This window comes from Panicum hallii, chromosome 5, assembly GCF_002211085.1.
Source record: "Panicum hallii strain FIL2 chromosome 5, PHallii_v3.1, whole genome shotgun sequence".
Classification (NCBI taxonomy): Eukaryota; Viridiplantae; Streptophyta; class Magnoliopsida; order Poales; family Poaceae; genus Panicum; species Panicum hallii.
Window position 1 is genome coordinate 53,989,746 of NC_038046.1, and position 24,994 is coordinate 54,014,739.

The 24,994-nt window shown below is 46.6% G+C and overlaps 3 protein-coding genes across 4 annotated transcripts; 1 reads left to right on the forward strand and 2 right to left on the reverse strand.

Moving 5' to 3' along the window:
* The first annotated feature begins 570 nt into the window (after positions 1-570).
* LOC112894421 (E3 ubiquitin-protein ligase SINA-like 7) lies at positions 571-6,789 on the forward strand. Of its 2 annotated transcripts, none has more exons than XM_025962128.1 (2): positions 571-998; positions 5,772-6,789. In XM_025962128.1, the coding sequence occupies exons 1-2, from the start codon at positions 744-746 to the stop codon at positions 6,459-6,461; spliced, it is 945 nt and encodes a 314-aa protein (XP_025817913.1). In that variant the 5' UTR covers positions 571-743; the 3' UTR covers positions 6,462-6,789. The 2 variants fall into 2 exon arrangements, with proteins under 2 accessions (XP_025817913.1, XP_025817914.1); XM_025962129.1 differs by lacking the exon at positions 571-998 and adding an exon at positions 1,184-1,381.
* A 7,558-nt stretch (positions 6,790-14,347) lies between these two features.
* Positions 14,348-15,559, reverse strand: LOC112892789. Its single transcript, XM_025959903.1, has 2 exons — positions 15,242-15,559; positions 14,348-15,148 (listed from the first exon to the last, which is right to left on the reverse strand). The coding sequence occupies exons 1-2, from the start codon at positions 15,557-15,559 to the stop codon at positions 14,348-14,350; spliced, it is 1,119 nt and encodes a 372-aa protein (XP_025815688.1).
* Positions 15,560-17,094: 1,535 nt separating this feature from the next.
* LOC112892790 (E3 ubiquitin-protein ligase SINA-like 7) lies at positions 17,095-17,944 on the reverse strand. Its single transcript, XM_025959904.1, has 2 exons — positions 17,930-17,944; positions 17,095-17,859 (listed from the first exon to the last, which is right to left on the reverse strand). The coding sequence occupies exons 1-2, from the start codon at positions 17,942-17,944 to the stop codon at positions 17,095-17,097; spliced, it is 780 nt and encodes a 259-aa protein (XP_025815689.1).
* Positions 17,945-24,994: the final 7,050 nt, after the last annotated feature.

A 24,994-nucleotide genomic window follows, 5' to 3' on the forward strand; every position in this document is an offset into this window, starting at 1 on the left:
ATAGTGGTACAGTGCTCCAGTAGCTATTTTGCTTTTGTCTAGCCGAATGGCTCGCGTGTTGGAGACAGCCTAACACATAGCATCCTAATAGTAACATTTTGGTTGCTGCCGTGCTGCTTGAACATTATCTCTTTTTTACGCTATAAAATTACAAAATGCCTTGCACGATGTAGGGGGTCAAGGGGACCCCCTAGTTTCTCAGTCAGGACTAACCACAACTGTGACGATTCCTCACTCGCAAAAAAAAAAAGACTGACGATTCCTGTTTGGCCATGGGACTTGCAAATATGAAAAGATTATAGTAGCATACCAAATACAACTTTTGGTGTTATGCGATTAAACTTGAGACATACTCCAGTGTTATGCAACGGGAAAAAAATTCCCTAGGTCCTAGAGTATCTTTTACATGTGCCCCAACTCCTTTTACGTGAACCGTAGGAATTAGGAAGGGTAAAATGAGAGGCCGCTCTGCTGCTCTGTTGGTGGGTAGGGGTACGCCTGCGAATTTCTCCTCAGAGGGCAGCCACTCGAACCTTCACAGGCTTTTCAGTTATTGTTCCTCCCTCTCATCAAACCCTTCTTCTGCGGGTACAAACCCTCCTCTTGCGAAATAAAAAAAAACTCCTCTAGCGCTGCTCCGATCAATCCCTCCTCGCTCACGCTCTGCCTCTGCTCTGCTCCGAGTCCACAGATTGCGCCCGCGTCTACTCCGACGTCGAAGGAGGGGTAGGAGGGGTTTTTCCATGGAGGAAGAAGAGGAGTGCGAGTACGAGTCAGAAACGGAGTCGCTCCGCTCCGAGGAACGGCGCCAAAAACGGCGAGTGGAGATGGGGAAGGAGGCGGTAGGAGGAGGGGGTGGCGGTGGAAATGGAGACGGAGGAGGAGAAGAAGCGGCGGGTGAAGCGGGGAGGCCGGACCGCGAGATCTTGGTCAAGATGGACTCCCAAGTTCTTGACTGCACCATCTGCTTCGAGCCCCTCCGGCCACCAATCTACCAGGTGATCACCACAGCAACCGCACACAACATTTGTTGCATCTACTGCTTCTACTTCTACTGCTTCCATATGGTAGGCTGCATCTTGTTCAGTCCCCTTCCTGGAAGGGTAAATGTGGTTTCTTTTTTGAATGCTGAGGTTGGCCTTGGTAGCACAGAATGAATAAATGGGGAAATGATGTATTTGGCTTATTCGATTGTTCGGACATGACGAGATAGGTGTTATTATGGATGTGAATTGTCAGTTTGGGTAGAGATTAGCTCTGACCTTTAATTTTGGCTCTGCGCTGGAGAGGGAGAAGAACACATTGGGGTGTGGCCTATTGATACTCCACAAATATTGGTTGGTTCAGTAATCCAGTAATGGACAAGCAAGTACAGAATCAGGTAAGGTGGAAGTATTTTCTATAAAATTAGAAATAAGGTGACCCATGTTTCTCTGTCCCTAGAAGTTATAAGATATCTTTCTTTTTTTTTTGAAAGACAGAAGTTATAAGATATCAATGCATTGATTTTTGGCTGTCATAAGGAGCTTTATTACTGCAATTGTTCCATTACTTGCTTGATCGCTGCTTTTCCTACAACTTTTAGGATCCTATTGCCGGTGGCCTCAACACACAAGTTTTGCCCTCGATTTTCCTTAAGGTTGAGTAAACAGCAGATGAAGACCATGTTTCTAGCCTAGTGTGTTCCAGACTTACGGTTATATGCTATAATTGTTGCCTCAGAAAAGAAATCACAATATTTTTTTTGGTGTGTATACATTTAAGCAAAAAAGAGAAACTTTAACCCTACGGAACGTGTTGCAATTTGACTTTTCAGACATTAATAGCATTTTTATGTAAACATGCTTAGCACTCTTGCAGTGTAGGTATAGATTATTAATGCTTTTATGGGGTCATTTTTTTGGAAAGGACTAAAGATCACGAGGTGTTGCATTCTTTTTTGTATCTACCAATCTTTCATTCTGCTTGTCATTTATACTTGTTTGCTGTCGGACAACAGATAAATAGCTGCAAAATAACATATGTGACACAGTACATGTACAAGTCCTTATATGTGTTATCTCGAATCTTTTAATGTTGAGATTGGCCATAGTGGGAAAATAATATATTTGGCCTATTTGATGATTTGTGGTATGATTATATAGCTTGGCACAATACAAGTCCTTACATGTGTGACCTTGATTCTAACAAAAGACATCATGGATGACAATTATCAGTTTTAATTCTGCACCATAGATACAACAACAACAACAACAACAACAACTTAGCCTTTTGTCCCAAGCAAGTCGGGGTAGGTTAGAGATGAAACCTATAGAAAATAAGAATGAGAAACACAAAAAGGGCACAAGCCAAAGGAAGAGTTAGGGTTAAACAAAAAGTAACAAAGGTCACGGTTCAGATACGTTAATTGCTAATCTCCAAGCGCTCCTATCCATAGCTAATTCCTTAGCGATATTCCACTCCTTAAGGTCTCTCTTAACCGTCTCGTCCCAAGTTAGTCTAGGTCTACCTCTACCTCTCTTTTCATTATCGCCCCGCTTTAAAACTCCACTACGCACCGGCGCCTCGGGAGGCCTCCATTGTACATGTCCAAACCATCTCAACCGATGTTGAATCAACTTCTCCTCGATAGGTGCCACCCCGACCCTATCTCGAATCTCTTCGTTCCGGACTCTATCCCTTCTTGTATGCCCACAGAACCAACGCAGCATACGCATCTCTGCTACACTCAGTTGCTGGACATGTCGCCTTTTTGTAGGCCAACATTCAGCACGGTATAGCATCGCCGGGCGAATCGCCGTCCTATAGAACTTACCTTTTAGCCTCTGTGGCACCTTCTTGTCACAAAGGATGCCTGAAGCCTGCCGCCACTTCAACCAACCGGCTGAAATTCTATGTCTAACATTTTCATCAATGTCTCCATCTTTCTGAAGCATTGATCCTAGATACCGGAAAGTATCCTTCTTGGCAACCACTTGACTTTCGAGGCTAACGTCCCCATCCTCATGCCTAGTCGGGCTAAAGTCGCACATCACATGCTCAGTCTTGGTCCTACTCAGTCTGAACCCCCTCGACTCTAACGTGTGTCTCCACAGCTCTAACTTCATATTAACCCCTGCCCTACTTTCGTCAACTAGCACCGCATCATCAGCAAAGAGCATACACCAAGAGATATCACCCTGTATATCCCTTGTGACCTCATCCATCACCAAAGCAAATAGATAAGGGCTCAATGCTGACCCCTGATGTAGTTCTATTTTAATTGAAAAGTCACTGGTATCGCCATCACATGTTCGAACACAAGTCATCGCATCCTTGTACATATCCTTGACGAGGGTAATATACTTAGTTGGGACTTTATGTTTTTCCAAGGCCCACCACATGACGTCTCTCGGTACTTTGTCATACGACTTCTCTAGGTCAATAAAGATCATGTGTAAGTCCTTCTTCTCCTCTCTATATCTCTCCATCAACTATCGTACTAAGAAAATCGCCTCCATGGTCGACCTCCCAGGCATGAACCCAAACTGGTTCTGGGTCACCCTTGTCAATCTTCTTAGGCGATGCTCGATAACCCTCTCCCAAAGCTTCATCGTATGGCTCATCAGCTTAATCCCCCGGTAATTAGTACAACTTTGAACATTTCCCTTGTTCTTGAAAATCGGTACTAATATACTTCTCCTCCATTCCTCCGGCATCTTGTTTGACCGAAAAATTAGGTTAAAAAACTTAGTTAACCATACCACCGCCCTCTCGCCCAGGCATCTCCACACCTCAATGGGGATGCCATCGGGACCCATCGCTTTACCTCCCTTCATCCTCTTCAAAGCCTCCCCGATCTCTGCCTCCTGAATCCTCCTCACAAAGCGTCTGTCGGTATCATCAAATGAGTCGTCCAACTCGAAGGTAGGACCCTCATTTTCCCCATTAAACAACTTGTCGAAGTATTCTCGCCATCTGTCCTTGATCTCCTCATCCTTCATCAGAAGTCGATCTGTCCCATCCTTGATGCATTTGATTTGGTTTATGTCCCTTGTCTTCCTTTCGTGGGTCGTAGCTATCCTATAAATATCCTTCTCTTCTTCCTTCGTACCTAGCCGTTGATAAAGGTTATCGAAAACCTGACCTTTCGCTACACTTACAGCTCGCTTTGCAGAGCTCTTCGCTAATCTATAACTCTCGATGTTGGTTGCGCTCTTGTCGAGATGAAGGTGTTTGAAACACTCCTTCTTCTCCTTAATAGCCCTTTGCACCTCGTCATTCCACCACCAAGTCTCTTTCACTTCCTGCTTGCCTCCCCTACTCATACCAAACACTTCTGAGGCCACCTTCCGAACACATGTCGCCATCTTTAGCCATATATCATCTACATCTGCTCCTTCTTCCCAAGGCCTCTCGCCTAGCATCCTGTCCTTAAACGTTTGTGCCTCTTCCCCTCTAAGCTTCCACCACTTCGTTCTCGCAATCTTGGCACGTTTGTCCCGGTGGGTACGTACCTGAAAACGAAAATCCGCCACCACAAGCTTGTGTTATCACCTTACAATCTAAGCAGGCACGTCTATCCTCTCTCCTAGCAAGGATAAAATCGATTTGGCTCGAGTATTATCCACTATGGAAGGTCACTAGATGGGACTCTCTCTTTCTAAAGAGGGTATTCGCTAACAGCAGGTCGTAGGCCAACGCAAAATTCAAAACATCCTCCCCCCCTCGTTCCTACTACCATACCCGAAACCCCCGTGTACTCGCTCATATCCTACATTAGTCGCACCTACATGGCCATTGAGGTTTCCTCCTATGAAGAGCTTCTCACTGATAGGCACGGTACTAACCATGCTATCAAGATCTTCCCAAAACTGACTCTTGAAGCTCTCACTAAGACCTACCTGAGGGGCATAGGCACTGATTACATTCAGAACCAAATCTCCAATGACCAACAGCACTAGAATAATCCGGTCGCCTTGCCTCTTAACATCTACAACTCCATCCTTAAGGCTCTTATCGATCAAGATGCCTACACCATTCCTACCCGAAGTTGTCCCCGTGCACCACAGATGCAAAAGAAAAAAAGAGGAAAATACTGGGGCATACCGATTCCATGTTCCACTAAATGTAGCCATCTAGGTTAGGTTGATTCCAACATCCAACTGAATTGATAAGCAAGTACAAAATTAAGTGATATGGAAGTTCTTTTCTTTAACCTAAGAACTAAGGTGGCTGCGTCTTCATATGTCCCTTGAAGTATTGAGACATACATAACTGGATCGACATTTTCATGACACAAGGAACTTTGTTACTGTACTTGTTTCATCTACTTGCTTTGGCTGCTGCTCTTCCTATGATGCCCTACTGGCAGATTTTGGGATCCCATAGCCAGTGCCTCTAAACAGAACATTTATAGCCTCAATTTTCCATGAGATCGAGTACACAACCGAGGAACAGCCTATTTCTAGCCTAGGCTGCTCTAGACTTCAGTTACGTGCCATAGTTGAAAGTTCACTCTGCTGCCTTAATAAAGAAACTAAACATATTTTTTTCTCAAGGCACGTACTTTTCAAAAAGAAAACAAAAGTAAAACATTGACCTTGTGGCCATGTAAAGCTTTGATTTTTAAGGCATGGTTAGCAACCTTTTGTTTATGAAACCTTTAATAGGGTGTTATGAACTGAAAGTACTAAGAAGGCATTGCATTCTTTAGTATATATTCAAATTCTGTCATTATCTTTTACTTGGTGGGTGCTGTCGGATAACATGCTAATTTTCTTAATCTTCAGTGCGAGGTTGGACATGCTGTATGTCATGTATGCCGTGGAAAGCTTGGCAATACATGCCCGATCTGCTGCAGAGGAATTGGCTTCTCCCGCTGCTTTGCGCTTGAGGATGTGGTTGACACCGTCAAAGTGCCATGTGCAAACACGAATTATGGATGCAAGCAGTTCATCATATACTACCAGAAAGAGAAGCATGAGAAGACATGCCTGCACGCTCCATGCTTCTGCCCAGAGGATGGCTGCTCATTCAAAGGATCAACAGGATCGCTCCTCTTGCACTTTGTCACCGAGCACAAATGGTCACCCACATACTTCCATTACGACAAGGCCCAGTGGATCTCCATCCCACGGCACTGCCAGTTCACACTCTTGGTTGGAGAAGAGGACCTGTCCATGTTCCTCGTGGTGAACACTTTCGTCCACGTGGGCAATGCTCTCACCATGATCTCCATCAGGCCCCATGAAGCCTCCAGGTCATGCTATTCGTCCGAGATATCCGTCCACGATGGTGAATCTTACAAAGGAAGGTATGTGCTTCAGATGGATCCTCATGTAGGGGGCAGCTCGCTGCATGACCGGGCTCAGTTGGGAAGGTTCTTCCTGATGGTGCCTCCTGAATTGGTCGATGAATCAACCGACGAACTCACCATCAACATTCGCATCGAGAAGATCCAGTGTGACGTGCATCATTGATCGCATCGACGTATTGGCAAGACGTGGTGGCCTTAGACTTTTGATCTTGCAGCAACTAGACTGAAAACGGGGGGACAGATGTTGCTCTCTGCTTATTTTCATCTCATCTAATGTTGTAGGTAGAATTTGCAAGACTTAAGAGCCGTATTGAGCTATTTCTGCTGTGATAGCAGAAGTTATCTGCTCTGAATGTTAGCTCTGCAACTTTTGAACTGATGGGCGTTGCACGTAATGTACTCTATGGCAGATTTGCAAGGCACTAGCTTAGTTGAACTATGAAGCAAACTCTTGCTGTACTTGTTCCTTTTTCTGGATGAATACCAACAATCCCCCCTTGTCATTTGCTTTCGGCTTTGATTCAACCGTGTGGGCGCTTGATCCACTGATCAGCTGCTCCATGTAGTATATGTTTTTCGTAGTAGATGGGCCTGTACCACTATATGGCTGTTTCAGGAGCCATCAGAGAAGAGAGTATTATGTTGGGTGGCTGCGAGTCTGTGATGGGCGAGTGCAGTAGGCAAGCCCATAAAGCATCGGCTGCCGTTGGTCCGTGTGACATCATGATTTCTCTATCGTTTGAAGCCCCTCTGAAATTTGGACCCTTCGACATTATTTTCGTATGGTTTGTGTGCGAACAAGCCATAGGCGCGGTCTGATCCAACGTTTCTCTGCAGGTTGTCCAAAGCAGTGCGAGGCAAAAGACTGGACGCAGGCTTTTTGGACGATCGCTAGCGATCGAGAAGCGTAGCAGCGTGATTGGTTGGGTGGCCACAGCGTAGCAGCAGCACAAACTTCGCCGGCCGCGGCCGGCAAGGTCCGGGACTCCGGCCGGCACCGTGTTCCGACTCCCGAGCCCCGAGGCGCTCGCAAATCTTTTGCTTGCGTTGCGCTGGCCATGTCCCATCGTCTCCATGGCTTCAACTACCGATGTACTAGGCCTTGTTTAGATCCCTTCAAAATTCCAACTTTTTACACTCTCTTTCCATCACATCAATTTTGAGACACATGCATAGAGTAGTAAATGTATGTAAAAAAAATAACTAATTGCACAGTTTAATTGTACATCACGAGACGAATCTTTTAAGCCTAGTTAGTCCATGATTAGATAAAATTTGTCAAATACAAACGAAATCACTACGGTAGCAAAAAGAGCCAAAAGTTATAAAAAGTTGGAATCTAAACAGGCCCTGGGTGACACAGGGCACAAGTAGCTAGCCTAGATCGAACTCCACGCCTCTGGTGCTTAGACTATCTCCAACCGTCCTTCTCTATATCTTTCTCTATATCCGTTATTTACAGACTTCTCTACAAGATTCTCTCCTCTATATCTCATTTCTCTCCAACAACGTTCTCTAAATCTCGTTCTCTGTACATTAAACCCTATATTAGAAACGTATTTTATTCCAAATTTTTGTACGTACGTATTTATCATACCTCAAATGCTATGGACATATTTTATTTTTATTTAATCCAGTGTTTAAAACGTAAAGAAAAAATAGAGAAGAGGAGGCAGAATCTCTATATGTACAGGAAACATGTAGCGTTCTCTATTTTAGAGGACCATTTAGAGAACGCTGCTGGAGCATATAGACAACGGAATCTTCTCAGTAGAGAACGGTTTAAAGTCTCCCGTTGGAGACAGCCTTAACCCCTATTTTTTATTTTTTTACAGGGACTAACTAAAAATAAATTCCCGTAAAATTGAATATCTGATATCAATTAGAAGTATTAAATATAGTCTAATTATAAAAATGGATACTAATTCGTGAGATGAATCTATTAAATCTAATTAGTTCATGATTTGATAATATTATACTACAGTAAATATGTGCTAATGATGGCTACAGTAAATATGTGCTAATGATGAATTAATTAGATTTAATAGATTCGTATCATGAATTAGTCTCCATTTATATAATTAGTTTTCTAATTAAATCATCTTTAGTTCTTCTAAATGGTATCTAAATATTCGATGTGATACGGATTAAAAATAAATCGCTGGATGCAGACACCGGCTCGTGATGTAGGCAGGCCTGTGTCACGTCTTCCGCGATCACGCATTGAAGGGCGGAGATACGGGTCAGGACTCAGGATCAAATAACAGATCTAAGCACAGCACTCTATTTTTCTTAAGGAGATCACTCTGCTTATATTGAGAGCAATAAAAGGGTTCGGTATATAATAGGGAGGCAAGTTTTAACAGTCACAGCTCAACAAGAACTAAACAGAAATCTACCCCTACATCTCAACAATATCCGACGACAGCACATTATTTGGAATGTAGCCACTCAGCCAATTCTTCATCGCCGCCACAGTTTCGGTGAGCTTCACTTGACCAGCAGGTTTCAACAGTCTCCACCATTTTTGCACGAAAGATATACCAGAGTACACCACGTCAATAGGATTGTTAAGGAAAACCTTCTCAATAGCCATCTTCTGCAGATGGACCAAGCAATCCCTGCAAAGAGGAAGAGGCTCAGCCTCAAGTTAGTTTTAAACATGCCCGTGAGCTTGCCCCCCTCAGCTCATCCCAGGTTCTGGGCATCGTCCCTCCAAAGGCCTCGGTAAGGCAGGCCCAGACAAATCTAGAGAGGGAGCAAGTAAAGAAAATATGGGTGACAGATTCCTGCCCCCCACATAACATGCAGCGCGAGCTACCCTTCCAGCCCCTCCGTTTCAAGGCCATTGCAGTTTGCAGTTTGTTGTGAGATAACTGCCAGAGAAAGATTTTAACCTTCACAGGCAAACTTGTTTTCCGGATATTCTCCGCATCCTTCATTTGCACACCCCTGTGCGTAAGTAATCTATACAGGCTCTTTGTAGTGAAGGCTTTGGATTTTTCTAGCACCCATTCGACATCATCCTGCTAGTCGTCGTTCATCTGAATATCCTGCAGAGACTGAATTAAGAGGTCTAGATTGTCAGCCTCAGTCGCTGTCAGGTTTCTTCTAAACTCCACTTCCCAATCTCCATTTCTATAGTAATCAGCTTCCAGAGCCTCTTTGTCTCTACACATGTCATATGGAGTAGGGAACTGCAGTCTTAAGGGTGAATCCCCAACCCAAATATCATGCCAGAAGAAGGTTTTGTACCCATCTTTCACCTTGTGAATTGCCCCCCACTTAAAAAGATGTTCTACCTTGTGCAACCCTTGCCAAAACTGGGACGAACCCTGAGGTCTAGAGGTAAAGAACTTCCCTTCTTGCAGTACTTGGCTTCAAGCACAGCACTCTATTTTACACATATCTATACCGTGGGAGACAAACTAAGGATCAGGATCAGGAGATGTAGGAATGAAATAATGGAAGTGACACAAATTATCTCCTCGCTAGCTGATGCTAATCTCATTTGACATCATTCCAAAAGGTCACAAATCCGGTACTACACTACTTGGCGATCAGTTTTGAGTGATCATTTGGTAATCTTCTAATGGAGGTTCAGGTCCGCAAGACCGGTCGATGCGGACGGAGACGGCCAGCTCCCTGCTGCCGCCCTCGCACAGCATCTCCCCGGGCACGGCGAAGTAGAGCTCCTTCTCCGGCGCGACGCCGGCGCCGTCGGCCAGCGCGCTGCTCCTCACCGGCACGGTCGCGAAGAAGCAGGCCCCCTCGAGGACCGCTGCCGCCGGGCCCGGGGGCGGCTTCGCGCAGAACGTGCACGCGAACCGCGGGTGCCCGGGGAAGCTGGCCCGCACCAGCACCACCGACACCGCCGCGCCGCCGCCCAGCGGGCCCGCGGCCACCACGAACACGGACGCGTCGTCCCCGCGCAGAAGCCGCAGGCCCGCAGGTGCCGCGCCGGCGACGCCGGGGACGACGCCGGCACCGCCGGAACCGGGAGGGAGAGCATGAGGGGCGTGCCGTAGGTGATCTCGTCGGCGGGCCAGGAGTGCTCGCCGGCCAGGTGGGCGGCGAGCGCGCGCGGCGAGCAGACGAGGTAGAACCCGGGCTCCGGGCAGTGGCACGGGGCGTGGCCGCACGCATTCCGGTGCTCGTCGCTGCGGAAGTAGGGGACGAAGCTCTCGCAGCCGTACTCCGCGAAGTGGCACGGCACGTGGAGGCGGCGCCGTCGCCGTCGCGGCACGTGCGACAGCCGCTGTCCGGGAGCTTGACGCGGCAGCGGCAGCACGCGATGTGCCCTGACCCACACTGAACACCGACGCCGACGACCGGTAGAAATTAGTGTACGGACATGGGAGCAAACTTCAAACACGCAGAAATCCAATCCAGAAGAGCATGGGATGTCTCTGACCTGGTAGATGGGAGGCTTCAGCGAGGAGGAGCACAGCAAGCAGTAGAGCCAGCCCCTGTCCACCTGAACCTCCGCCGGCGGCCTTGGCGAGGTTTCAGATGGAACGACGATTGCTTCTGCTCCTTGTGGCGCTGCTTCGGCTTCGGCTCCGACCAGTTCGTGCTCGATCAGCCGGGCGCCGAACAGCAGCGGCCTTCTTTCATTGCCCTCTTGCCGCTGCGCTCGACGCCCTCCGTCGCCGGCGGCGAGCTGGTCGGACCAACCTCTGCGGCCTCCATACTGACCGAATGCCAATACTGGTATCTGGAAGAAAGGAGGCTTCTCTAGGGGGTGCAGGAGGGTTTTGATTTCGGAAGGGTTATTTTAAGCTTTGTTGGATGTTCGGTACTAATTAAAAATATTAAACGTAAATTAATAATAAAATAAATTTTATAACCTCTAGTTTTATTCACGATACGAATCTATTAAATCTAATTCTATAATTAGTTCATGTGTTGATACAGTAAATATGTGCTAATTATAGATTAATTAAGTTTAATAGATTCATCTCGTGAATAAATCTAGACTTATGCAGTTAGTTTTATAATTAGTTTATATTTAATCTTTCTAATTGGCACTGAAATATTTAATATGATAGAATTTAAAATAAACTGCAGAAAACCATTCCAAACATCCATCGGAAGGGATGCTCCGTGCATCACTCAGCTGTCATCTTATCACCATTGTATGCAACACATGTACCACAAACCAAACAAATTTCATGCGCGTACCCGGTTGATATGAGAATAAAACGAGTATACAAATGATGTTTTCTTTTTACTAGTATAGGTTTCGTTAAGAACATACAAATTGTATAGATTTCACGTGTTTGTTGTAGGTTGAGATCAGGTTATTGGTTTTTTGGATCAAAAATATAGTATACTAGTACAGTATAAGTTAGACTAGTTATGCGTAAAGTTGTATAACCATGAGAAAAAGGACGTTTGTGACAAACTAATAGGAGAAACAATGAAGGATCAACGAAACAGTTAAATTTGCAAAGAGCTGCCGAAAAAAGATGTGAGAAATGACAAATTGAAAGATTTGCCCTCCGAAGATTTGGTACCCACAATATCGCAATACTGCATGCTACCGGCTGTGGCAGGTGCAGCATTAAACACGAGCAAAGGCCCCGTCAAACGTGCCCTAGTTTGCTTGCAGCACCACGTAAAAGGGATTTGTACTCCTTTTGCAGTGTAATTTTGTGATTTTCTTATATCCGATACGAAATGAAACGTATACTTTTAAGCAGTGGGGACAGTGACCGGGGCCGGGGTAGTTTTCACGCTTCCGGGGCGACGAAACGGAATGGAATATTTTGTTTTCACAGGAGGGCGGAGGCGAACGAAAGGCCACGCGAATTTATATTGCGAACTACCGCCGCCCGGACGTCCGATCAATCGGAGGCTCCGTCACCCCACCGAAACAGGAAAAAATGCACTCCGTAACATATGAAAAAAAACAGCTGCAACATAAAAAGTCAACATGTGCAACATTCAAAATGTGCATCAAAATACACCTTTGCAATCGAATCCAGGATAAATTTCCCACCACAGCATTTGCACCATTTTTCTTGAAACATTCATCAATAGCTGGAGGGGAATATTGCAACATCTAAAAATCATAATTGCAACATCTTTAAAAAATAATTGCAACATCAAATATCTACCATGAGGTACCCATTGCAATATTCTAAAATCTCTACTACAACATCATAAAATATCTATTGCAATATGACCACCCGGTGCTCCCTACCGCAACCTTCTCTGCTCCTCTGCAACCTCTCGGAGCTGCCCGCCATAGCCGCCGCTCTGAGCTCCTCCGGCGGCCAGCGCGGGGGAAGCCGTGGGGGAGCAGCAACTGGCGTGGCTCACCCTCACCGCAGAGGAGTGGTGGCCGGCGCGGCTCGCCCATTGGCTGGGGAACGGCGGCCAGAGCAGCTTCTGCACGGGGGAGAGAAGGAGACAGTGGATGGGGCATCCGATCGATCAGATGCCCTATCCTTAGCATTAACGATTTATATTTAATTAGGATACGTGGGTATATTTTTTTCCAATATACCATACTTTATTTATATACTATATATTATATCTTTATTTTTATCTATTTCTAAAGCAAGTAAGATTTTCACCTTAAATTTTCTCTCTCTTTTCTCTCTCCCCACCGAAGCACGGGTAAAGTTTAGATGGTCATGTATGCAGTCGGGCTCCTAACTCTCTAGATCGTATTTTACCTCATCCGTTACCATCTCCACCCGCACGAATAATCGGGCTATCCAAAAATCCTTTCTAATAAATAAATATATTCTTTTGGTATGTTTCTAAGTTAATATCATATGAGAACACGTTGTACGATTATGTAGAACACTCGCTTGATTCCCGTACCGTACAAGCCGTTTGTTAGGATAAGTAGATTGATACATATCTAATTATCTTAAGCAGTTACATGTAGAACTTCTGATGATGTTCACGAAACATCCACCTCGGACTTGTAAACTGAAAATAAGGGTAATAAAAAGGCTTTCTTACCATTGTTATTGTACGAGTTGTCATTATACAACTTATATTATTTATTTTTATATGAATAAATTAAGGAATTGAGCAATTATTATAAAACAGCTCAAAAAATAACCCATTGTAGGAGTCGTCGGGTAAATCATCTTAAAATTACACAACAACGCATGAGACTACATATTAAACAACACTAATGTACTTACTCTTAATCTTCGACGCGTGTACGATTTTCACAACGACGTGTGAGCAAATTGGCAGCTACCTGGGCTAAGTAACGAGCCCATTGTCTCCTAGCAACGAAAAAATGTAACAGCAAAAATAAAAGAACACTATATGAGTACAGAAAAATAATAGAATTATTATTTCTATTGTAAGCAATGCATGTGCATTCTATTATAGTATATAACACGTCACACTTTTACAAAATTATGTTTAACAGTACAGTGCAATATATGAACCTTGGTCCCATTTTTGCTAGTACTGCATATAATAGTGTAACTAGACTTGATATCGATCCTCAGTTGCTCACAATCCTGGTCTCCTGATGCAGTCCGCGGTACAGTCTGAAAAAAGATAAAAATCAATTAAATACTATAATAGCCTGAGGATGACAGGGCCTACCATTTTACATCACGAACGTCAGCATTGTTGCTACCGAGCGACAACGCCAAACCGCCAATGCGTAACCGGTGGTGGAGGCAGCGATGAGCCTCCTGCCATGACTGCCTCCGCAACTAGCTTCGGGATCATGTCGTGGATCCGTTCCAGTGTCTGCCGCAGCGCTATTGCGAGATACACCGGGACCAGAATCGCCAGGGCCACACAGACCCGGCAAGCGTCCTCGTTGCTCCAGCCACTCCTGCAGTCTTCCAAGTCGACATAAGCAAGGGGCACTGCCGAGTTTCTAAACTGTGGTTTCCTTAGCAAGTGGCAGTATGTGGCACAAACTGAATTTCTAATTTGATTCCTAAGCGACACCTACTTTGTGTGTGTGTGTGTGGGGGGGGGGGGGGGGGGGATTATTCCCCTAGCTAATCTTACTTGAGAGTATCATCCCAAAAGCCTACGATTTGGTGCCAGCGCTTACTGATCAGCTCTCAGTGATCTTCTTCTTGTCTTGGACAGGAGGTTCAGGTCCCGACGAGCGATCGATGCGGACGGAGAGGAGCAGCCGAGCAGCTCCCTGCTGCCCCCGCACAGCATCTCCCAGGGCACGGCGAAGTACAGCTCCTTCTCCGGCGCGACGCCGGCGCCGTCTGCCAGCGCGCTGCTCCTCACCGGCACGGTCGCGAAGAAGTATCCCCCCTCGAGGTCCGCCGCGCCCAGGGGCGGGTTCGCATAGAACGTGCACGTGTACCGCGGGAGTGCCGGAGGGCTGGCCGTGGCCCGGACAAGCACCACCGACACCGCCGCGCCGTCGCTCAGCGGGCCCACGGCCATCAGTAATAGCGACGCGTCGTCCCCGCGCAGCAGCCGGAGGTCCCGCGCCGGGGCCGGCGACCCCGAGGCTGCCACCGCGGGCACCGAGATGGCAAGCGGGAGCGGCGTGCCGTAGGCGACCTCGTAGACGGTCCAGTAGTGGTCGACGGCGAGGTGGGCGGCAAGCGTCCGCGGCGAGCAGAGGAGAGAGCAGCCGGGCTCCGGGCAGTGGCACGGGGCGTGCTCGCACGTGCCCCGGTACTTGGCGCCGAGGAAGTAGGGGACGTAGGCCCTGCAGCCGTACTCCTCGAAGTCGCACGGCACGCGGAGGTCGCCGAAGAAGAGGTCGAGGCCGGGGCAGTGCGCGTAGGCGGAGGAGGCGGTGCCGCGGTCGCGGCAGGTCCGGCAGCGGCGGCCGGGGAACTTCACGCGGCAGCTGCAGCACGCCAGGTGCCCCACCGCGCACTGCACGCCAACAGGAGACGACGACCAGGAACCAAGGAATCGAAATTATGCGTGCAGATTGCAGAGATGGGGGGAAGCTTCAAGCTTGCAAACAGAGATCATGAGCCCGACCTGGTAGATGGGAGGCGTTAACGAGCAGGCGCCCAGCGAGCAGTAGAGCTTGGCCTTGTCCACCTGAACGGCCGCCGGCGGCTGCTTTTCCGGGGACTCCGATGGGACGATTGCTTCTGCTCCTTGTGGTGCGGCTTCAACCACGAGTTCGTCGTCTTTCCCTTCGTGCTTGATCAATTGGGTACCGAACAGCAGCGGCCCGTCCCTTGCCCTCTTGCCGCCGCGATTGATCCTCTCCGGCAGCGGCGGCGGCTGTGGCGCGAGCAACTCGCTGGTCGGGCTACCATCTCCTGCCTCCATGGTTTACCTCCAACTGACCAGACGCCTAAAGAAGACGGTTTTCTTGGATGCTCTGTCGTACTACCGAAGAAGAAAGAGGTTGTTCGACATTTGGATCTCAGCTTGGCCAGTTTTGGCTTTTAGTGGACGACATGCCTGGTAAAGAAACTTTTATATTTTTTTGATGAAAATAAATTTTTTGTTGCACTTAAAACTGTGATGTTAACCTGCACAATAAAATGGCGAGATTGTCTGATGAACGCAAAATTCTTTAAGGAAACAACGGTGGCAAAAAAATAGAGGAAGATTGGATTTCCCTGTTACTTGAAATACTAAATAATTCAAGAAATGATAGTAATGTTTGAATGTGATATAATGAAAAAAATGACAATACCCTTTTGACAGCAAAGGGTTCCTTCAAAGGGGATTGTCCCACTATGACAATTCAAGATTAATGAAGTTCAATACATGGAGGGCATCGGCAGTGTCGTTCCTTCAGCTTTTAATATTTCAAAATTCAAATCATTTAAAGATGAATTGCAAGCCATTCTTTATTTTTTTGTAAGTATCGTATAATAGTAGAGCATAAAATCAATACATACAATACAATATTTCATATTGGACAACTTTTTGAGGGTTAAACTTGAATGTCATACAGTTCATATTTGTTGTGAATCTTAATGGAAATAAACGGACTTGTGGACAATATAGCGATAATTAAATGTGAAGTTCGAAGTAATAATCATAGAATGCCAATGCTAGCTCTTTTATTAAATAACATGCTAGCTCTTTTGACTAATCAAGATAATATGACGTGTAATAAAGGATGAATAGGCTTTATGAAGGTATAAACGCTACACGTGATATTGTGGTGGAGGTACGCCGAGAACTTTTCACCAAAACACCGTGTCGAGCACGCTGGCATGCTTGCCGCAGTGCTGTCCAGCTTTGGTCATCTGAAACTTTCATGTCTGCTTGGCACTTCTCAGAAATTCTATGATATGCTCCATTTGACTTGGATAATAAACTCTATTTTTGCAGCACCATAGTTGTGAGATGATTTAGGTGTAAATTCCTACTAGAACTCAATTCTTTTCCTCGCCCACGGACACATCTGGTGTCTTGTTTAATTTTCAAATACTGTAAATCTCGACTAATTTTATGCAACATTTTAGGTTTTCTGGCAAAAGACAAATTCACATCTAGCAATCCAAGTTCCGTTGTGCCGTGGTAGCAGGTGAAAAGCTGATTTACCTGTGGCCCACCGCAGAGCCCAAGGAATCCTGTTTCAGAATGATCAACAACCCCCCGGCTGGCACGCAGAGGCAGCTGTACTGAAACAACAACAGAAATGGCAGTTCTTGCTGGATGGAATTGCAAATGTCACTAGCATATTGTTCACCAAAACAAATTTTATTCGAAATTTTGATCGTTTCTGATCCCATCACTGCGTCGCTGCAGCCATTGCAAACCTTCCTTTTCCAACTAAACTAGACAACAAATTGAACAACCTTGCACACATTGCATCAAATCAGGCTATCAACGAAGTTGAAACACTAAGCTTTGCGAGATGCTGCGTTAGCAGAGCGAAGCGAGGCCAGAGTCGGATCGACCACGTCGATGCAGACCCTGAGGTGCATCTCCTTGGCCGGCCCGCGCAGCATCGGCGGCGGCACGTACAGCGCCATCCCCTCCTCGACGGCGGTCCCGCCGGGCACCGCGCAGCTCGCGACGTCCGCCTCCATCATCAGGCGCCGCCCCGTGCCGCCGGCGGGCGTTCCCGGCGCGGCCGGCGCCTGCGCCCAGAGCATGCACGTGAACCGCGCCCCGGCCCCGGCAGCGGCGGCCGTCCGGACGCACGACACCGACACGGCGAGGCTGGCCGCGCCGCGCGGGCGCACGGACAGCGCGAACAGGCGGCGCTCGTCCCCCTCCACGACCAGGAGGCGGTGCGGCCCCGCCGCGGGCACGCAAAGCGGGAGGGGCTTGCCGTAGCCCGGGAGCCTGTCGAGGGGCCAGGCGTGGTCGAAGGCGAGGTGGTCACGGAGCCTCGGCGGGGAAGCCATGAAGGGGCACCCGGGCACCGAGCAGTGGCAGGGCGCGTAGGCGCACGCGTCCTGGTGCGCCGCCGTGGCGTGGTACACGACGGAGCGGTCGCAGCCGTACGCCTTGAAGGGGCACGGTACCCTGGCGTCGCCGACGTACAGGTCCAACTCCGGCCCGCAGTGGGCGAAGGCGGCGGCGCTGCCGCACCTGCGGCAGTGGCCCTCGTCGCAGCGGTCGCCGCGGCAGGCGGCGCACAAGAGGTGACCGGCCTCGCACTGCAACCAGAAACACGAGGGAGGACACGGATAAGGTGTGCTAAAGAATCAATCTTTGTTCTTACCATGCCATGGCCACGGCCATCGCAGCAAAACCCCCAAACAAGACAAATTTCTTCGCATCGGGAATCCAGATCAGTGGTGGCAACATAAAATTATTAGTACATGTTTACTGTAGCATCACATAAACTAATCATGAACTAATTAGGCTTAATAGATTCGTCTAGCAAAAAAAGCCTACGGGTTATGAAATTTGTTTGATCATTAATATATATTAAATACTTCTAATTAGCATCCAAATATCCAACGTGAGGGTGCTTATAACAAACGCTGTAGTAACCAAATCTAGCCTTACTCCTATATCTCCAACTCCCTCATTCTTTATTCATATCAAGTAACTATCATAAAGATTATTTTGAATGACCGTTTTATTTTTGCATGGTTTATTTCCAACAGTTATATTTCCAATTAATATATTTTGTACGGCCCCATGTTCCAACGGCCAAATTTTGGATGATACTATTCAAACGACTATATTTTCAACAATTATTTTGAACACCCTATTTTCCGACGGCTGTATTTCGGATGACACTATTACACTATTCACAGCGGCTATATTTTCAAAGGCTAGTATTCAAACGGATAGATTTCTCACATTTATATATATGGATGCCTGGGCTTCTAGCTCCTACACCAAACCATTCTTCCTTCTCTGGCTGAAATGAGCTATCTCTTATTTAGACTCATCATCGTCGTCGTCGGATGATGATAATGAATTCATCCTTTCGGCACTACACATAGCTGTAAAGGATCGATGGACCAAGAGGGGGGTGAATTGAGCCTTTTTCAATTTCTAAAATAAGTTAAAACAATCTTAACCTATGCAAAGCTAGTAAAGCATCAATTCACCAAAAGGATAACTAAGCTACTTACACAAGTTAAGAGAGATAAAAAGAGAGGTAAAGCCTAGCAAGGTAGAGCAAAGTAATGATCTTTAAGACAAGCATATGAATAAATTTGCATGAAAGAAAATGCTTGAATAAAGAAAGTGGACAAGGGACAACCGGATTTTTTCCCGTGGTATCGATGTGTTGGCACACACCTCTAATCCACGTTGTGACACTCACAAAGAGTCTTGTCACCTCCCAAGTCACCAAGACGAGGGCGCTCACTAAGAGTCTCCGTTCACCATCCCGGTGTGGTGGAGATCAAGCCACGTACAATCTTCTTCTCCGGGCTCCCACAATCCTTGGCAAGCTCCGCGAGAAACACCTCGATCACCAAGATCGCCTAGGTGATGCCAATCACCAAGAGTAACAAGCTAAGGCCTTCACTTGAGCAAGAACCGATCACCAAGAACGGATGCACACAAACTTCTCTCTACTCAAGTCCTTAATCTTGCTTCTTGATTGATTGAATGAACAAGCATGTGAAATGATGAATCTCAAGGTGGCTCTTGACTATAGTATGAGTGTTTGGATGTTAACTGGTATCAAGAGTAGCAAAATGACCCATTGGAGGGGTATATATAGGCAGCTCACACGAATAGAGCCGTTGGAGAAAAAGCTGCCAGAAAAACTGCGTAGAGTCGGTTAATCCGACGTACCTCCAATAGTCATCGTCGGTTTAACCGGTGAATATCAACTACCCCTTTTGAAAAACTAGCCGTTACAACTTGAGCAGATTAACCGACGTATCATCGGTTTAACCGGTGAGTGTAGTTGTCCACTGATCAACTGAAAAACCAAGTCTCTGGACAACTGCACCGACGTCCCATTTCAAACATCGTCGGTTTAACCGGTGTATAGAGCTTGAAATACCCTGGAAAAACCAACTCTGGACTAATGCACCGACGTTAAATTCAAACACATCGGTTTAACCGGTGTATTGACTTGTCCAGACTCTGCTGACTTCGTTTAACCGACGTATAGAAAAGTGAGAGCGTCGGTTAAACCGGTGTTAAGGATTTTTCTGATTTTGCCTTTTCTGATTTGAGTCTTGAATGAAATCCAAATATTCTTGAGATATAAGTTGAGAACCACTTATTTGAGCTTCTAGAAACCTGAGTGACCATTGTGTGCATCCATTTTCAAATGACCATGTCCATGCTCAAGTTACTTAGCCTTAACCCCTCTTAATAGTGCGATCACTACAAAATTATAAATCCTATACTAACCTAAGTGTCCTTCTCAACCTTATAACTCTTAGGACTAGAAAGATCCTTAGTCTTGACATATAATTGAGTTGAATGCTGAGATCGCCTTTTTTGAATAACGAAAATTAGGGGCCTCTTTTGACTTATGACCAAATGAGCGATAATGATCTATTAAGCTGCACAAACTCATTAGTCACAATAATGGTTGTCATTAATCACCGAAACATACCTTGAGGGACTAGATGCTTACAATAGCTCACACGCAGTATGAGGGTATCAATGGTCCAAGATGGAGTGGCTCTGTGGTTGGTTGTCAATATATCTATTGTGATAGATTGAGCGGAACGCGGAGGTTGTTCAACAATTATTTTTCGAAGAATCTCTATCGTAGGTTCGTAATTAGTGCATCCAATTTGGTTTTAATTTAGTCAACTCACCTATTACGTAGCGATTCTTATTTGTATTTCTTTGCTCAGGTTTAGAATGGGTCGTTCTCTGTTTATGCGCATAGTGCAAGCTATAGAGCAACATGATGATTATTTTGTGCAAAAGAGGGAGTCAAATGGACGCTTTGGGCTATCTTGTTTGCAGAAGATTATTGCAGCATACATAATGATAAGTTATGATGTACCAGCAGATTTTATGGATCAATATATTTGTATAGATGAAAGTACTGTTTTAGAAAGTCTTAGAAGGCTTGACAGAGGTATTATCAAGGTCTTTGAAGATGAGTACTTGAGGTCTCCAAATGAGCATGACACTGCTAGACTACATGCAATTGGTGAGCGTAGGGGTTTTCCAGGGATGCTTGGGAGCATAGATTATATGCATTGGGAGTGGAAAAATTATCCTACCGCATGGCAAGGTTAGTATACGGGTTATGTTCATAAGCCCACAATCATTCTGCAAGCGGTTGCCTCACAAGATTTATAGATTTGGCATGCCTTTTTTGGTTTGCCGGCTCTCATAATGATATTAATGTTCTTCACTGTTCACATCTTTTTAGAAAGTTAGCTGAAGGAGAAGCTCCACGGTAAATTATACCATCAACAACTATTCAATAGGGTATTACCTTGCAGATGGCATCTATCCGAAATGGGCAACATTTGTGAAAAGCATGAAGTCCCCTCTTGGCAATAAGAAAAAAAATATTTCTACCAAGCACAAGAAGTAATTGAAAAAGATGTGGAGCGAGCTTTCGGAGTTTTACAAGCTCGTTTTGCCATTGTTCGTGGATCAACCCATTTTTGGATAAAGTCACTCCCAGAGATATCATGACAGCTTATATCATCATGCATAATATGATTGTTGAAGATGGGTGCAATGAAGATGAAGACTTCCGCTGTGATAGTGTTGGCCAACTTGTGAATCTATCACCAAGAGAAGTATGCAATGGTACATGTGAGTTCCATGAATTTATGCGAGCTCATCATGAAATCAGAAATGTCCAAACTCACTCTCAACTTCGAGATGATCTCATCGAACATCTTTGGAGCCGTCACGGCAACATGTATTAGTTATTTAACTTGTTTGGTTCTATCCTTGTCATGTACTCTTTTTTCGCAGTCATGTACTCTTGTATCTTAGTAGTGTACTATTGTACTGCAGTCATCCAATAAAGCATAATTTAATATCAAGCACTACCATGGTAGCATGCATTAAATTACTGTAGCATCACTGTAGCAAATTATAGATTAATTAGACTCATTAAATTCGTCTAGCAAATAGCATCCATCTGTGCAAAAAATTTTGTAAACATATTTTATTTAATACTTCTAAATAGCAAGATTTTGTTTGATGTGATAAGGCTAAACTTTAGCCCTGTGGAACCAAACAGACCTTTGGATGGCAATTTTAGTCCGAGTCACATCGGATATTTGGATGCTAATAAGAGGCAGTAAATATGAGTTAATTGTAAAATCAATTGCATAAATGGAGACTAATTCACAAGACGAATCTATTAAGCCTAATTAATCCATCATTAGCATATCTTTACTATAGCACAATATTGTTAAATTATGCACTAATTAGGCTTAGTGGATTCCTCTCGCAAATTAGCCTTCATTTTTTCAATAGATTTTGTAATTAGCGTATGTTACATGCTCCTAATTAGGGTCCAAACATTCGATATGACGGGATTAAAGTTTAGCCTCCAGGAACCAAACAGACCCTTACAGCTCAGGTAAACAAGCAACAACTGAACAACCTAAAGTTAACCCTCACTGGCACGCAACATTCAAACAGATATGTATCCTTGCGTCCACAATCCCCAATCAATTTGGTCGTGCGATTTGCTAAGTCTGTTAAATTTCTTTTTAAAAAAGTATGTTAAGTCAAGATGATAGCTAATCTGTTAAATTTCTTTTTATAAAAGTATGTTAAGTCAAGATTATAACTAATCTATCAAATATTAATGAACGTTTTACTTGCACTTGTACATGCTATACTACCCCATTCGAATTCAGTGACTCGTTGACACGTATCTACACGCACCTCGTCTTTCTACACACCAAAAAGAATTATGGGTAAAATAGCCAAATTGGTCCCTAAACTATGGAGCTCGGCTCAATTTCATCCCTCAACTTATGAAAACATCCAATTCAGTCCTTAAACTAACCGGATTGATCCAATTTCATCCCTCTTCCGACATGGCCCACAATGTTGGATCGCCTCATCAGCACTTAGTCAGCTTAGAGCTTCATCTCCAATTGAAATGACCCATTTACCCTATCCTCGTATTGAATAGAGGAGCAGCATCGAGCCTGACCAGCTCCCTCCCTGCCAACTCTCCACCCCTTCTCAGCTAGCGCCAGTCGCCGCCCCTCGCCCCCTTCCCAGCCAGCTCACCGCCCCCTCCCAGGCCGCATGCCTTCCCCAGCCAGGCCGCTCGCTAGCCCTCCCCGGGCGCCGCGCAGGTCGCTAGCCCCTTCAATGCCGCGCAGATCTGCTGAAGGCCGAGAGAGAGGCTCAACCCGAGCAAGGAGAGGAGTAGCACATGGATTGGATCAAACACAGAGATATTGTAGCGCTTATCTTTTGGAATCCGACATCATTGATTCGGAGGTAAGTGTTTGTGATTCTAGGTTAGGACTTGTGGTTTGTCTGAAATTGAGGGTACAATGGTATAATTTGTGATGAGAATGTTCCATTTTGCCAATTGATTTTGCAGCTTGAACGACTTCTTGATGAACATAGGGAGGGGATGTTGGTCATGACTGGCCGAGATGCCACCATGATCAGTACCCGATCTTGTGTTGTAGCTGGTCGGGTTCAGATGCAGGAACAGGTACTTGGCATGCCCACAAGTGCTGCAGTCATGTCCATTCAAGTACCGGATTGACCAGTAGTTTACTGGTACAGCAAGAAGGGTGATTAAAGACCTCATGTGTATGAAACGGAGCATGACAGAGTTGTACGTGCATTCCTCTGAGTGGCAGGTTTCACATGATGCATGTTTCACACCTTCACGGCGCTTGGGAGGGCCAGCGAGCGGCCTGGTTGGGAGGAGGTGCTGAGGTTCGGCGACCTGTGCTACCTGAAAAGGGAAGATGAGCTGGTCAGGCTCGATGCAGCACCTCTATTCAAAACGAGGATGGGTTAAATGGGTCATTTCAATTGGAACTGAAGCCCTAAGCTGACTGTGCTGCCGAGGCGATCTAATATGGCGGACCACGTTGGAAGAGGGATGAAATTGGATCAATTAGTATAGCTCAAGAACTGAATCAAAAACTGAATTGGACGTTTTCATATGAGGGACGAAATTGAACCGAGCTCCATAGTTCTGGAATGAATTTGGCTATTTTGTCAATTTTGTGCGACGCATCGTGGAACTAGCAAGAGCTGGATGGCTGATGAACTCGTACACGCACACGGCACATCCATCTGTGTGCAAAGCTTAAAAAATCAACACGAACCTCACCGTATTTTTATTTCAAAAAAATCTCACCGTATTTCCCGGATGGAGCGCTGGTCCTGAAAGCTGAGAGGATGTTGGCCCTGACAGGTGCTTTTCTCTCACCATGTCAGGAGACAGAGGTCTGAACCAGCTCTCTCTCCTCTGCGCTCCAACTAATCTGCCAAGATAGAAGTTATTCAAGGCCCAGTGATCGGTTCCTTCCTCTCCGCACCTTTCTCGGTTTCTCCCGACAGGGGCGATGAGGCCGCCGCGGCCGCCGTCGATGGGGAGCGACGGGGCGCCCGGCGGCGAGGGGGCGAAGGAAGAGCAGCAGCAGCCGTTGTACCCCCTAGCGGTCAACAATGGAAGGCAAGAAAGCAAGCCCCGAGTAGCTGGAGTGATCGTTTCGTTCAAAGCCCGGCCAGCGGTGGCGGCGCCGGCGCCGGCGCTTCCGAGGAGGCTGACGACGGTGCTGGTGGTGGACAAGGCCAGGCTCTGCTGCTCGCTGTGCTCCCTCGCCTTGAAGCGCCCCATCTACCAGGTCAGAAACATTGCGACACAATACCCTACTAGCTCTGATATCCCGCCGCCACCCCCCGCCCCCCCCCCCCCCCCCCCCCCAAAAAAAAAAGAAGCTGGATGCTTGTTGACGCTGTTCGATTGGCATCCAGTGCGCGGTCGGGCACTTGGCGTGCGGCGGTTGCCGCACGAAGCTCTCGACCAACGCCTGCCGGACGTGCGGCGACGGCGGGGCCGCCTCCGCCTACGCGCTCTGCCCCGGCCTCGACATCTTCTACGGCGAGCTCCACCTGCAGTGCCCCTACGAGCCGTACGGGTGCAAGAGCTACATCCCCTACTACAGGGCCGCCAGCCACCAGAGCGCGTGCGAGCACGCGCCGTGCCTCTGCCCGGAGCCCGGCTGCGCCTTCGCCGCCCCGCCGCAGGTGCTGCTCGCCCACCTGGTCGACGCCCACTCCTGGCCCGCGCACAAGATCCCCCGCTTCGGCGCGATCCACGCGCTCCGCGTCCCGGCGGCGGGGCCGGACCGCCTCCTGGTTGTGGCGGAGGAGGCGGAGGCGGAGGAG

Coding starts and splice junctions, on each gene's coding strand:
- LOC112892789 (XM_025959903.1), bottom strand. CDS start 15,559: ATGGAGGCAGGAGATGGTAGCCCGACCAGCGAGTTGCTCGCGCCACAG. Junction 15,149..15,241: donor AGGTCGGGCTCATGATCTCT/GTTTGCAAGCTT, acceptor GTTGGCGTGCAG/TGCGCGGTGGGGCACCTGGC.
- LOC112894421 (XM_025962128.1), top strand. CDS start 744: ATGGAGGAAGAAGAGGAGTGCGAGTACGAGTCAGAAACGGAGTCGCTC. Junction 999..5,771: donor TCCGGCCACCAATCTACCAG/GTGATCACCACA, acceptor CTTAATCTTCAG/TGCGAGGTTGGACATGCTGT.